This window comes from Hypanus sabinus, chromosome 3 (genome assembly GCF_030144855.1).
Source record: "Hypanus sabinus isolate sHypSab1 chromosome 3, sHypSab1.hap1, whole genome shotgun sequence".
Classification (NCBI taxonomy): domain Eukaryota; kingdom Metazoa; phylum Chordata; class Chondrichthyes; order Myliobatiformes; family Dasyatidae; genus Hypanus; species Hypanus sabinus.
Window position 1 is genome coordinate 25595910 of NC_082708.1, and position 15811 is coordinate 25611720.

General features: G+C 46.0%; 1 protein-coding gene across 4 annotated transcripts in view; it reads left to right on the forward strand.

Moving 5' to 3' along the window:
* Nucleotides 1-15283, forward strand: part of LOC132391106 (inosine-uridine preferring nucleoside hydrolase-like) — an 86875-nt gene extending 71592 nt beyond the window's left edge. For all 4 annotated transcript variants that reach the window (XM_059963872.1, XM_059963871.1, XM_059963873.1 and 1 more), the window contains 3 exons: nucleotides 674-785; nucleotides 1869-2005; nucleotides 10688-15283. In XM_059963872.1, coding sequence (XP_059819855.1) covers nucleotides 674-785; nucleotides 1869-2005; nucleotides 10688-11035 — 597 coding nt within the window. In that variant the 3' untranslated portion in view covers nucleotides 11036-15283. The remainder of the gene's footprint in view (nucleotides 1-673; nucleotides 786-1868; nucleotides 2006-10687) is intronic.
* The last annotated feature ends 528 nt before the right edge of the window (nucleotides 15284-15811 follow it).

Sequence of the window (15811 nt, forward strand, 5' to 3'; positions counted from 1 at the left end):
GCATGCTCCTCCACAATTGCATTTCCTTCCATGTTCCAAAGAAATGCAGGCTAGTGAGTTAATTGGTGGCTGAGTGATAGCATCTGAGAGGATTAACAAGAGTGAGGAGAGAATAAAATGAGGTTAGTGTAAATGGGTGCCTAATGATTAGTAAGGACTGGGTAGGCTGAAAGGCTGGTACTGAATGACTGTCACTTTGGAATGAAAGGCAGAGGGTTCTGGCAGACTATCGGAAGAGAGAAGCAAGTGACTGGGTGTATTTCTTCATGGTGAAGCTTTGGCTGGAAACATTTTAAATCCATTGTACCCAAATCACCAAGAGAAAACCTTCATAAATTTCGCTGGAGGTGAGAAGCCTAGGCTATTGAAAACTTCATAAAATTCACTTTGAACAAGAATATGTGAATGTGTCTACTTCACGACAGTTCTTTAGTTTTTTGTTCATAGATTGTTTTACAATAAGAGTTATCTCTATTAAAAAGTGGTGGTTGTAAAGATTAAGTTGTATCAAACTAACAGTGACGTTTATATGGCAGTAAGTTGGAAATGTCTATGATTATGGTAGTAGTTTTAAATTCTAATGGAAAATTAGATACGTATTCATAATTCAAATAACCTAAGCAATACCCATTTCCCTCCTTATAATTCTAAGCCCCTTCCCTTCTTCTTGTAGGTCAGTCTTGTTGCTGTTGGACCCCTAACCAACGTTGCCCTGGCTGCCAAAATGGATCCCACTTTTCCTTCAAAGCTGAAGAGTTTGTACATCATGGGGGGTAACATGGAAGGTATGTCGTGTAGCCACACTGTCTGAGGGTTCACTGACTTAATCAACTGCTCTAGAATTAAGTGATATCAGGCTGAACCACATTTGGTCATTTATTGTCTCCTATCTTCCATCTATCCCAAGACTTTCCTTTTGTTCTCTACTCCTCTACAGTGAAAATTAAAATCATATATTATTTACATGGATATTATCAAATATTATTCACCTTTCCTCACCATACGGCTAGTATTCTACATCATTCTAGAACATTGTAACTCTTCATTCTACTCCACATATGCATAATAACATCACCATTTTTTCTTAAAGGCACGGGCAGCTATTTTGGCATTACCAGGGAATGCATAAGTGCACCTTAACAATAAAAAATTATATTCAACGGTCACCTTGTTACACTTGTATGAAAATGAGGCAGGCAGTCTGGCCCAGCATGCACTAGATGGGTAAAGTTTGGTCTGAAGGTACATCGAGTTGAGAATCAATAATTTCTGCACTTCTATCAAGTCACCTCTCACTCTTCACTCCCCAGAGAAAAGCCCAGCTCATTCAACCCATCTTCCTAAGATACGTTCTCTAATCCAGGCAACATCCTAATAAATCTCCTCTGCATCCTCTCTAAAGCTTCCACATCCTTCTTTTAATGAGGTGACCAGAACTGAACACAATGTGCCAAGTGTGATCTAATGTGGAGTTGCAACAGTATCACATGGCCCTTAAATTCAATCCCCTGATTAATGAAGGCTAGCACACCATACACCTTAACCACCTTATCAATTTAATACACTTTCTTAACAACCCTGACAATCGAATCACAATTACATCCTGTGGCAGTGCAATGAATCTTAGGAGTGACTGTTTGGGGAGGGACAGGGCTGTTCTCAGTTCGTCCCATCACCACAAGTCCTGTTGGGACATGCGAAGAAAGGGTGGGGGTGCAAAAGAGTTAAAGCCATTTCTTGAGCCATGTGATATTATCAGATCTTCCGAAAAGATTCCTAGATGCCATGTAACAGAAGCGAGACAGCTATATTATTGTGTGTCATTTCAACGTTTTACTCAAGGATTAACACTGTGGTTTGATTCTCAGCCAGAGGGAATGTAAGAGTCTGTGGCGAGTTCAACTTTGTCACAGACCCAGAAGCAGCTGCCATTGTCCTCAGCCACTTTACCTGTCCCACTCACATTGCAACCTTGGAATACAGCCTTCGCCATCGCCTGCCCTGGGTAAGTTGTGTCGCTGCAAGCTCAAAACTGCCCTAGCATTCACAGTAGGGTAGATGAATGGTTATGTCCTCAGAGACAAAGATACTGATTCAAAGTCCAAAGTAAGTTCATTTTCAAAGTATGTACTGTATATGTTATCATATACTACCTTGAGATTCTTCTTGCAGGCATTTTACAGGAAAATAAATACAGTAGAATTTATGAAAAGCAACGACTGATCAACAACCAATGTGCTATAGAAGACAAATTGTGCAAAAAATAAAGTAAATAAATAATACTGAGAACATGAGTTGTGGAATTCTTGTAGTTTGTGGAGTCAGTTCAGCAGTGAAGGCCAGTGAAGTTGTCCATGCTGGTTCAAAACCTGTGAAAGATCTGTGTATTCCTCCTTTCTTATCACTGCCATTATATTACCCTCAACTCTAGAGGTTCTAACTTACAGACCAATGGGATCTTCTTGAAACACAAATCAAACATTTATTTCAGAATGTTATGTGGTTACTGTTATTGTTTGCACAATTTTTTTGCACATTGGGTGTTTGACGGACCTTTTTTATCAATTCTATTGAGTTTCTTTGTTTTATGGCTGAATCTCAAGGTTGAATATAGTACGCATACTTTGATAATAAACGTCCTTTCAACTTTGAACTTTGAAGTTTACTGTCACGTGTATAGGTATACATATGCACAAATACAATGAAAATCTTGAAGCAGCATCACAGGCACTGAACGGCAGATAAACAATACTCACAAGAAAGAAAACATGAAATAAGCATGATTTACCTACAAATTTTACAAGAGAGATTTCAATTAGAACAACAGAAAACAAAGTTTATTTTAGTGCAGTGATTGAAGGGGTCACCGAAGTGTTGCTAAGTGTTACACAAAGGTGTGTGTGTTGTGGATAGTGTGGAGGTCTGCCAGAGGTTACAAAGGGACATTAATAGGATGCAAAATGGAGCTGAGAAGTGGCAGATGGGGTTCAACCCAGATAAGTGTGAAGTGGTTCATCTTGGTAGGTCAAATATGATGGCAGAATATAGTATTAATGGTAAGACTCAGTGTGGAGGATCAGATGGATCTTGGGGTCCGAGTCCATAGGACACTCAAAGCAGCTGTGCAGGTTGGCTCTGTGGTGTATTGGCCATCAGCAATTGTGGAATTGAATTTAGGAGCTGAGAGGTAATGTTGCAGCTATATAGGGCCCTGGTCAGACCCCACTTGGAGTACTGTGCTCAGTTCTGGTCGCCTCAGTACAGGAAGGATGTGGAAGCCATGGAAAGGGTACAGAGGAGATTTACAAGGATGTTGCCTGGATTGAGGAGCATACCTTAAGAGAATAGGTTGAGTGAATTCAGCCTTTTCTCCTTGGAGGGGAGGAGGATGAGAGGTGACCTGATAGAGGTGTACAAGATAATGAGAGGCATTGATCGTGTGTATAGTCAGAGGCTTTTTCCCAGGGCTGAAATGGTTGCCACAAGAGGACACAGGTAGGTGCTGGGGAGTAAGTACAGAGGTGATGTCAGGGGTAAGTTTTTTATGCAGGGAGTGGTGAGTGCGTGGAATGGGCTGCCGGCAATGGTGGCGGAGGCGGATACGATAGGGTCTTTTAAGAGACTTTTGGATAGGTACATGGAGCTTAGAATGATAGAGGGTTGTGGGTAAGCCTAGTAATTTCTAAGGTAGGGACATGTTCGGCACAACTTTGTGGGCCGAAGGGCCTGTATTGTGCTGTAGTGTTTCTATGTTTCTAAAATATAGTACTGAATTCATTGGTTCAAGAAATGGAGGGAATTAATTGTTCTTGAATCTGAACAGGATGTCAGGTATCTGCCTTCCCACAATTGAGGACATCTTCAAAAGATGATTCCACAAGAAGGCAGCATCCATCATTAACAAATCCTCACCATCCAGGGCATGTTCTCTTTTTGTTACTGCTATTAAAGAGCCGCAGTCAGCATTTTGAGAACAGCTCCTTTCCCTCTGCCATCAGACTTCTGAATAGTCAATGAACTCATGAACACTACCTCACTACTCTGCTTTTGCACTATTCATTTTTTATTATTGTAACTTACTGTATAATCATTTATTATGACTGTCTGGCTAAGCACAGCTCCGATGCCAGATTTAAGTTTGCTGACGTCATTACTGTCGTTGGCTGGGTCAAAGGTGGTGAAGAATCAGCATCTGGGAGGGAGATTGAAAATCTGGCTGAGTGTTGTCACAACAGCAGCCTCTCTCTCAATGTCAGCAAGTGCAAGGAGCTGATTATTGACTTCAAGAAGAGGAAACTGGAGATCCAGGAGCCAGTCCTCATTGGGGGATCAGAGGTGGACAGGGTCAGCAACTTTAAATTCCTCTGTCATCATTTCAGAGAATCTGTCCTGGGCCTGGCACATAAGTGCAGTTATAAAGAAAGCACTGCAGCGCCTCTACTTCCTTAGAAGTTTGCGAGATTTAGTATGACATCTAAAACTTTGACAAACTGATGCACCATCAATAACTCACACTGAGACGTAGGCGAGATATCGGCTTTTATTGACTGGAAGAAGGAACCAGGAGTGAGTGTCTATCATACAAGGTCCTGGAGACTGAGGCCGATCTTCAGGCCGCAGGTCTCCTTTATACAGGGGCCTGTGGGAGGAGCCACAGGAGCAGTCAGCAGGGGCGTGTCCCGACAGGCACATAGTTCACCACACAAACTTCTGTAGATGTTTGGTGGAGAGTATATGGACTGCCTGGTATGGAAACTACAGTGCCCTTGAACACAGATCCTACAAAAGGTAGAGGATATGGCTCAGTCCATCACTGGTAAATCCCTCCCCACCACTGAGCACATCTACATGTTGTGCCAACCTTTTAACACACTCCAAGATCAACATAACCCTTCTGTTTTACGTAGCTCTTCAGTTTTCTTTCATCCATGTGCTAATCTAACAGTCTCTTAATTGTCTCTAATGTATCAGCCTCTAGCACCAGCCCTGGCACTGCATTCCATGCATTTACAGCTCTGTGTATATTTTAAAAAATCGACTCCTTAGATCCAAACCACCCCCCCCCCCCACCATGCTTTCCTCTGATCATTTTAATATTATGCCCTCTCATATTAGCTTTTGCCACCCTGAGGAAAAGGCACAGGCAGTCTAAGCTTCTTATTATTTTATGCATTCTCCTATCAAATTCCTTCTTCTTAAGCCCTTTACTTTTTACACCTATCACTTCCCAGTTTCTCACTTCCTTTTCCCTCCCCTACCCACCCAACTTCCCCCTCACCTGGTTTCACCTATTACCTTCTAGTTTGTACTCCTTCCCCTCCCCACTCCACCTTCTTATTCAGGCCTCTTCTCACTTCTTTTCCAAAAGGATCTTGGCCCAAAAAGTCAATGGTTTATTCCTTTCCACAGATGCTGTCTGATCTGCTGAGTTCCTCCAGCATTTTGTGTGTAATTACTGTAGGAAGAACGTTTGAATTAAAACAGAACCTTTACATGGAATTGCTTTACCAACATGAGGGATGTATTGCAATGGGCAACAAGGAATAAAAACTTTTTAGTTTGTTGCTGACAATGTGGATTTGGGGTTAGAAATGCTGCTAAGGATCACTGGAGATGGGGTGGAGGTTCTCTTGTCTAAAACCGTCACAACCTTTCACAAAGTCGCACTGCCAGGGGTCATGGTAGAGACCGATACAATAGGGACATTTAAGAAACTCTTAGGCAGGCACTTCTATGTAAGAAAAATGGAGGGATTATGGGCTGTGTAGGAGAGCAGAGTTAGATCAATCATGGAATAGTTTATTTATGTCAGCACAACATCGTGGGCACTGGGCTTGTACTGAGACCTATGTGTTAGACTTTAATACACAGGAGAAGAATTAGGCCATTCAGCCCTTCAAAGCTCCTCTGCCACTCTGATGCACCATCAATAACTCTCTCTGAGACGTAAGGCGAGATATCTGCTTTTATTGACTGGAAGAAGGAACAAACAGTGAGTGACCACCATACTACATCCTGGAGACTGAGAGGCCGGGTTCAGGCCTTGATCGCCTTTATACAGGGGTCTGTGGGAGGAGCCACAGGAGCAGTCAGCAGGGGGGCGTGTCCAGACAGGTATATGTAGTTCACCACATTCACCCCCCCTTTGTTTTAAAAGAGTCCCCATGTGGCGAAGTTTCTTACAGGTTAAGTCTATCAGGTGGTCGAATCTGTCGCTGTGATCTACGTAGCACCGGCTGTGATTGCACAGATGCCGGTGGTGGTGATTGCACAGGAGACGGAGGTTGTGCTGGTTCCAGCCCACTAGGCATCAATGATCCCTCACGCATGTGCGAGGCGCCTGGTATATATGCATACGAAAAGCCCGGTATATGAGTGTCGTGAGGCGTCTGTGTAGGGCCTGGTGTGCGCGGTGTCACCTCGGGTACAGGGTTCATAGTTACCGGAGAGTGTTCAGGGTAGTTGTCTGCTGCACCTGCGGGCGCCAGGTCGCGGACGGAGACCGTGTCCTCCTGCCCATCAGGTAAGACCACGTAGGCATACTGGGGGTTCGCATGTAGAAGGTGAACCCTCTCGACCAGCGGGGAGTATTTATTGCTCCTCACATGTCTCCGGAGCAGCACTGGCCCTGGGGACGTCAACCAAACTGGTAGGGTGGTCCCAGTGACAGACTTCCTGGGAAAAGAGAATAGGTGTTCATGAGGGGTGGCATTGGTGGACGTACATAACAGAGAGCGGATAAAGTGGAGTGCCTCAGGGAGGACCTCCTGCCGTTGAGAGACCGGCAACCCTTTTGACTTAAGGGCTAAAAGTGTGGCCTTCCACACTGTGGCATTCTCCCTCTCCACTTGTCCATTGCCCCGGGGATTATAACTCGTGGTCCGACTAGTAGCAATGCCCCTAGCTAGCAGGTACTGGCGCAGCTCGTCACTCATAAAGGAGGACCCTCTATCACTGTGGATATAGCAGGGATATCCGAACAGAGTGAAGAGCTGGCGCAGGGCTTTTATGACGAACGTGGTAGTGGTGTCGGGGCAGGGAATGGCTTAAGGGAAACGCGAGTACTCGTCGATAATATTGAGAAAATAGACATTGCGGTCGGTGGAGGGAAGGGGGCCCTTAAAGTCAACACTCAGTCGCTCAAAAGGGCGGGTGACCTTGACAAGTTGCACCGTGTCAGGACGGTAGAAGTGCGGTTTGCACTCAGCACAGATTTGGCAGCCCCTGGTCATTGTCCTGATGTCCTCCAGGGAGTACGGCAGGTTCCGGGCTTTCACGAAATGGTAAAATCGGGTGACCCCTGGATGGCAAAGTTGTGCATGGAGGGCGTATAGCTGGTCGAGCTGTGCGCTAGCACACATTCCCTGGGATAGGGCATCAGGGGGCTCATTGAGTCTGCCAGGCTGGTACAGGATATCAAAGTTGTAGGTGGAGAGTTCTATTCTCCAGTGCAAAATCTTATCATTTTTGATTTTGCCCCGCTGTTGGTTGCTGAACATGAACGCAACCGAGTGCTGGTCGGTCAGCAAGGTGAACCTTTTGCCGGCGAGATAGTGCCTCCAGTGCCTAATAGCCTCCACTATGGCCTGGGCTTCTTCCTCCACCGCGGAGTGCCAAATTTCAGAGCCTTGAAGGGTAAGAGAAAAGAATGCTACTGGCCTGCCTGCCTGATTGAGGGTAGCAGCCAGAGCGAAGTCAGAGGCGTCACTCTCTACTTGGAAGGGAATGGTCTCGTCCACCGCATGCATCGTAGCTTTGGCAATGTCCCCTTTAATGCAGCTGAAGGCTGCGCAGGCCTCAGCAGAGAGGGGAAAAGTGGTGGACTTGACCAGGGGGCGTGCCTTGTCTGCATAATGGGGGACCCATTGGGCATAATAGGAAAAAAAACCCAGGCACCATCTGAAGGCTTTGAGGGTGGTGGGAAGAGGGAGTTCTAACAGGGGGCGCATACGGTCGGGATCAGGGCCAATGACCCCGTTTTCCACGACATACCCAAGGATAGCAAGTCGGGTGGTTCCAAACACACACTTGTCCCTGTTATAAGTAAGGTTCAGAGCTTCGGCCACTTGGAGAAATCGTTGGAGGTTGGCTTTGTGATCCGGCCAGTCGTGACCACAGATGGTGATGTTATCCAGATAGGGAAATGTGGCCTTCAGTCGGTACTGGTCCACCATCCGGTCCATTTCCCTCTGGAAGACAGAGACACCATTTGTGACACCAAAGGGGACGTGCAGGAAGTGATAGAGCCTGCCGCCCGCCTCGAAGGCGGTGTAGGGGCGGTCCTCTGGGCGGATGGGGAGCTGGTGATAAGCGGATTTCAGATCTATTGTCGAGTACACCTTGTACTGTGCTATCTGGTTGACCATATCCGCGATGCGGGGTAGGGGGTACATGTCAAGCTGCGTGAACCTATTGATGGTTTGACTATAGTCCACGACCATCCTATCTTTCTGCCCGGTCCGAACAACAACCACCTGGGCCCTCCAAGGACTCGTGCTTGGCTCAATGATCCCCTCCCTGAGCAGCCGCTGCACCTCTGACTGAATGAAGGCCCTGTCCCCCACGCTGTAACTCCTGCTTTTAGTTGCCACAGGTTTACAGTCAGGGGTCAGGTTGGCGAACAGCGGTGGGGGAGGGACCTTGAGAGTGGAGAGGCTGCAAGTGGTGTTGGTAGCGCAGCTGTCGGCATGGTGCTGGGTGGGATGTGTGGGTCGGTGTGTGTGTGTGGTCAGTAGCGGGGTATGTGAAGAAGTCCCACCAAACTGAGGATTCCTGACAGTGAGTGGTGGGAGGGGCCCGTCATATGCCATAGTCACACTTTCGAGATGGCTCTGGAAGTCCAGCCCCAATAGCACAGGTGCGCACAGTTTAGGCATGACCAGTAGCGCAAAGTTCCGATATTCTGTGCCTTGCACCACCTATGTCGCTACACAACCCGCCCAGATGTCTGTGGAATGCGACCCAGAAACCAAATGGATCTTCTGACTTACTGGCCGTGTTGTGAGTCCACAGCGTTGCACTGTGTCCGGGTGAATAAAACTCTCAGTGCTGCCCATGTCAAACAGGCATCTAGTCCTGTGCCCCTCCACCCGGATGTCCATCATGGACCTTGCGAGCTGGTGTAGGGTGCTTTGGTCGAGGGTTATGGTGGCCAGAGTTGAGCCGTCTTGGTGCCCGGTAAACACCGGCAGGTCAGGGGCGGGGCGTGCTGACGCCGACAAAGATGGCCGCCCACATCTGGGCATGCAAGATGGCGGTCCCCACGTCTCACCTGCAGTGCTGCACTCCGCTCGCAGTTTAGACTTACAGACCTCGGCGAAATGGCCCCGCTTTCCGCAGCTGGAGCAGGTTGCTTCTTGCACCGGGCAGCGTTTTCGAGGATGTTTTCCGACTCCACAGAAATAACACAGCTCAGGCTTCTGACGGGCCGCAGCCGTGGTCGGGTTCGGGGAGCTCGTGGAATCACGACTGGCAGCGGCATTGGCGAATTCGCTCGCAGGAACTGGCGGCGGCGGGGTCTGAGGTGTCCACGGGACCGGCGGGGAATCGCGCGGCTGGACAGCATCAGCGCTGTGCAGAGCAGCTTCCAATGTGTCGGCCATCTCGATCGCCGAGCGTAAGGTAAGATCGGCTTTTTCCAGCAACCTCTGACGCACATACACTGACCTCAGTCCCGTCACAAAGGCGTCTCGTAGTAGCAGCTCCGCATGCTGTTCTGCCGTGAGCGTCTTGCAGTCACAAGCTCGGATGAGTGTCTGTAGTGCTCGGAGAAACTCGGTGCTCGATTCTCCAGGCCGCTGTCGCCGGGTAGCTAAGCGACGTCTTGCGTAGACAGTGTTTACCGGCCGCAGGTACTGTCTTTTGAGGGCGTCCAGTGCCCCTTCGTAGGTCGGCAGGTCTCTGATGAATGAATAAACTTTTGGGGTGACCCTCAAGAGGAGAATTCTGTGCATAACAACGGGTTCAGTTGCACGAACCTCCTCCAAGTATGATTGGAAGCATGCAAGCCAGAGTTCAAAAGCAAGAGCTGCTTCAGGGTCTTGGGGATCCAAATCCAATCTTTCCAGACGTAAAATGGTTTCCATGTTTTAAAACTTCCAGTCAATAAAATTGATGCACCATCAATAACGCACTCTGAGACGTAAGGCGAGATATCGGCTTTTATTGACTGAAGAAGGAACAAACAGTGAGTGACCATCATACTACATCCTGGAGACTGAGAGGCCGGGTTCAGGCCTTGATCGCCTTTATACAGGGGTCTGTGGGAGGAGCCACAGGAGCAGTCAGCAGGGGGAGTGTCCAGACAGGTATATGTAGTTCGCCACACACTCCATCATTGTTGTATTATCCCTCTCAATCTCATTCTCCTACCTTCTTCCTGTAAGCTTTGATGGCCATACTAATCAAGAACCTATCAATCTCCACCTTAAATATGTGTATCCAATTACTTTGCCTCCACCGCCATTTGTGGCAATGAATTCCACAGATTCAACACCCTTTGGCAGAACAAATTCCTCCTCATTTCTGTTCTAAATGGATGTCCCTGTATTCTGAGGCTGTGCTCTCTGTTTCAAGATGCTTCCGTCCTCTCCACACCATCTCTGTCTAGGCCTTTAAATATTTGATAGGTTTCAATGAGATTTCTCCCCCCCCCCACCTCATGTATTCACTGTTTTATTAATCACAGGAATTTTATCAAAAGTGGGTGAATCAAGATACCGAAAAGGCTCGGTTTATGAAGAAGATATCTGCGCATACTGCCAAGTTTACCCAGGGTGACGAAGGCAACAAGGAACTGTTTTTTGGGGCTGGCTTCGTGTCCTGTGATTCCTATGCAATGGCTGCTGCCATTGATGATTCAGTGGTGACGGAAAGAGCTGATTATGGGGTGAGTGTGGAAATGAGTGGATCGCTGACCAGAGGCATGATGGTTGTAGATACCCTCGACATCCTGAAACTTGAAAAGAAGGCTGTTGTCTTCCTGGAATGTGATATGGAGAAGTTTAAGCAGCTGCTGACCGACGCTCTGAAATAAGGTGCAACACACTCCAAATGGAAGAACAAAATACCAGCAAATGCCGGAGCTACAAGTTACATTTGATGCCAATGCTAGCTTTAATTCTTGATTGATTTGATAGATTCTTGACTGGTCAGGGCACAAAGGGATACGGGGAAAAGGCAAGAGATTCGGGATGAGAGGAAAATTGGATCAGTCATAATGAAATGGCAGAGCAGACTTGATAGAATGGCCTAACTCTGCTCCTATATCTTATAGTGTGAATGGAAATTATGAATAATTTTAATGAGGTGATGATACCTTACAAGTGTGACTGAAATTGGTGGGCAATCTATGCTTACAATAACTAATAACTAAAATGTTTATAAAGGCTTTAGTGACAATGTGAACTACAGATAAAATATTGAATGGACCTGCTGTGGAAATTTGATCATCTTCTCAAAATGGGGAATAATTGTACAGAACTTTTCCAAGGGGGTTAAACAGAAGGTGTGGAGAAAATGGAATTGAGTTGACATTCTTGTCCCATAGGCTCCTCCAAATGCTCTGCTAACTGATGCTGAAACCTTCATTTAGTGTTTTGTTATCTCCGGTGTTGACCATTCCAATGCCACACACACAAAATGCTGGTGGAAAGCAGCAGGCCAGGCAGCATCTCTAGGGAGAAGTACAGTCGACGTTTCGGGCCCAGACCCTTCGTCAGGACTGTACTTCAACTGCACCTCTTCCTATAGATGCTGCCTGGCCTGCTGCATTCCACCAGCATTTTGTGAGTGTTGCTTGAATTTCCAGCACCTGCAGATTTCCTCGTGTTTGCAACTCCAGTGCCACACTGGCTTGCATCCTGATTCCTGCCACTATTACGTTAAGCACCTCCCTGCCAAATGTTATCTCCCTACGGTTAGTGGTCTGTCAACTTCTCAGTTTCACTATCTTTACCTATGTGTACTCCCTCCCCTGCACCTCCAAAGTTTCAATGTTCTCTCCCTCTGCCACCTCCACCATCCCTGCAACCTGTCTCAGCACAGTGAAGGCCAAACGCTCTCGAAGTCCCTTCCTAGTCCTCTTCACTGAAACACTCTCCTTCCCTCCTTGCTGAAATATTAATGGACATTTTATATCATAGTAATATCATACAGTAATATAGTAAGGAGCCAGGTCCTTCAGCTCTGCACTAGGACTCCCTTCACGCTAGTCCAATTTGCATGTGGATATGGAGACGATGTTTCCATTAGCGGCAGAGTCTTCAACCAAAGGATACAGCCTCAGAATAGAGAGGCGTCCCTTTAGAACAGAGATGAGGAGGAATTTCTTTAGCCAGAGGGTGGTGAATCTGTGGAATTCATCTATTGGGTAGAGATATTTAAAGCAGAGCTTGATAGGCCCTTGATTAGTAAAGGTGTCTAAGATTACACGGAAAAGGGAGGAGAATGGGGGTGAAAAGACCAGGGATCCTAACCTGGCATCCATGTACCCACTCTGATAATGGTGGGAACCCATGGCATAAAAATGGTTGGGAAACCCTCCTCTAAATCACTGTACCTATCCAAATGTCCTTTAAATTGTACCTGCCTCTACCACATCCTTATTCCATCCACAAATCACCTTGTGTGAAGAAGTTGCCCTTTGATTTCCTTTTAAATCTTACCCTCTGAACATTCACCTTATTTATCATCCTTCATGATTTTATAAACTATGGAGTCTCCTCCATTCCAAAGAATAAAGTCCTAGCTTGTTCAACAGCTGTAACTCAGGGCCTCAATTCTTGTAAATTTTCTCTGCACTCTTTCCAGCTTGATGACATCTTTCCTATAACAGGGTAACCAAAACTGTGCACAAAACTCCAGATGCGGCCTCACCAATGTCTTACTCAACTGCAATATAACCTCCCAACTCCTATACTCAGTGTTTAACCAATGAAGGTTACCTGCGTCAGCACCGTCTACATGTTCTGCCACTTTCAGGGAACAAAGCACTTGTAGTCTTAGTAGTTAGTAGTAGGTAGGACTACTTATAGTCATAGGTCGCTCTGTTCTACAACACTCCGCAGAACCCCAATGTTCACGGTGAAAATTACACCATGATTTGTCTTCTCAAAATGTTATACATTGCACTTATTAAACTGAAGGCCATTTACCATTTCACACCCTACAAATCCAGCTGATCCAGTCGTTATTACCATATTACAAGTAATTTTTTTTATCTTTTTTCACTGCGTATGGTATCATCATGTTTTAGTGCCACTTGCAAACAACTTGGTTTAACTTTGTACATCTTATGCTATTTAATTGGCTCCGGGTATGTTTCCATTTCAAAGTGATGGTTTCTTTTTGAAATGTCATGCCATTAAATTTCCACAACAAAACCAATATTGCTGTGGGAAATAACCTGCATTTATTCTGGCATAGGAAAAACTATAGCTTCATAAAAAATGGGCTTTGCTGTCACTGGAACTGCTGAATTCATATTGTATCTGGCACACATGTACTTCGGCAATCAATAAAAATTTAAGTAATGTGGTATTAAACTGCTTCAAATATTTTCATCCAGCTGTGAGTGGCTTCATTGAGTCTAATTGGTTCAAATGACTGCAAGAACAGATGTTTGCCGGGTGCTATTGGAGTAGAAATTGAGTAGGAGGGGTGGGTAGGGTTCTAAGTCAAAGACAAAGTTTCTTGCCATATGTACAAGTAAATGCTCGCTCAGGCGCGATGAAAAACTTGCAGCAGCATCACAGGAACATGGCATCTTATAAGCAGCAAACACCAAAACATAAAGTATGCACAATTTTAGAAGAAAGAACGTACTAGTGCAAAATGGTCACCATGTTGCTAAACTGCAGTGATTAACATTTGGCCAGTTTTGGAAGAACTGAGTGGTTTAAGTAGCTATTCTTGAACCAGCTGGTGAGACACTTCAGGCTCTGTACCTCTTGCCCAATGGTAAATGTGAAAAGGTGGCATAGCCTGGCTGGTGGACATTGCCTTCTTGAGGAAGTGCCTTCTGTAGATACTACCAAGTGAGAAGGGTTGTGCCCAATGTAATAGGCAGAGCCCATTACTCTTTGCAGATTCTCACATTCCTGTGCATTTGAATCACCATACCAGACCAAGATGCAAACAGTCAGGATACTTTTAATAGTACACTTATAGAGAGTTTGGTGACAAGCCAAATCTCCTGAACTTTATATATATATAAAAAAAGTGAAGATGCTGGTGAACTTTCCTTATGATTGTATCTATGTGCTGAGCCCATAACAGGGCATCCAATGTGTTTATGACCAGGAATTTAAAGCTAATGACACTCTCCACTGCTGATTTCCCCCAGTGCAGACTAGTGTATGTTCACACTGTCTCTCCTTTGAAAGGTAAATTAAAGAGATAATTGTTGTGTTGATGTTGAGCAAGAAGTTGCAATTGAGGCACCACTCAACCAAGGGCCTTATCTTGCTCCAGAAAGCTGACTGACCACCACCTGCGATTCATCCAGCAGCAGTGTCATCAGTGCATTTGAGGATGCATTGGAGCTGTGTTTAGCCACAGTTGATTGTCCATAGAGAGCACAGCAGGGAGATAGATATGCAGTCCTGAGCTGACATGTATTGATGATCAGCAAAGAGATGTCGTTACCAATCCTCACTGACCTGAGGTCTGCTGATGAAGACACCGAGTTTTCAGTTGCAGAGGGAGGTAGAGAGATCCAGGTCTTGAAGCTCCTTCCAATTCAAAGTGTGGCTCTGTACTTATTTTCCCACTATGTGCTTCCTCATCTAATATAATCAGATGCTAAAGTTCTAATTTGCATGAAAACAAAGTAGAGTCATAGAGCACCTCAGCACAGAGGCCCTTCAGTCCATCTAGTCCATGCCAGCCTGGTCCTGTCTACCCATTCGTAGATCATTACTCACCATACTCCTCCCAACTATGTTCCTATCCAAACTTCTCTTTGATATTACACTTGAACTTGCATCTACCACTTCCATTGGCAGCTCATTCCACACTCACACCACTCAGAGTGAAGAAGTTCTCCTTCTGATTGCCCTTAAATATTTTACCTTTCAACCTTAACCTATGATCTCTAGATCCAGATCTAGTCTAGGAGGAAAAGCCTGCAAGCATTCACCCTATCTATACCCCTCAATTTTGTATACCTCTATAAGATCTCCTGTCCTTCTCCTGCACTCCAGGGAATAAGGTTCCAACCTATTTACGTTTGCCCAATAACTCGTGTAACCCCCTGGGTCGCCTCAGGCTCGCTCAGCTCGTTCTCATCTAGGGGGAGCAGCCTTCGGCCCCGCCAAACTGGGTAATCAGCTGGTGTGGATGCTGTGTGATGTCCCCGCCTCGCCCAAAAACAGACAGTACACCATATGCGATTAAATGAGTACAATTTATAAAGGTTACTATAACTAAGTGATTAATAACGATACTGCATATATGAAGAGAAAATTAAAGAAAAGGTGCCAAACTTATCAAAGTCCAAACCACTTCATGCACAGCCGTTGGAGCTCAATTACTGAAGTCTTCCGGCCACCATTCGATCCCCTCCGAACTCCTCGACTCGCAGCTCAGGACCCTCCGAGTGGTCAACCAAGCACATCTAGCTTCATCCCCCCCCCCCTCGGAGAATCTCCCGGCCTCGGACCCCCGCTTGGGGTCCGATCCTCGCCCAGCTTAGAGCATTGCGTCCTCTCTCTCGACCCCCTCGCGCCGATCTGCCCAAAAGCCCGTCAACAAAAGCTTACGGACTCAGAAGAAAGAACATTAATCCCCATTTGGTTTACAAAGGAATACC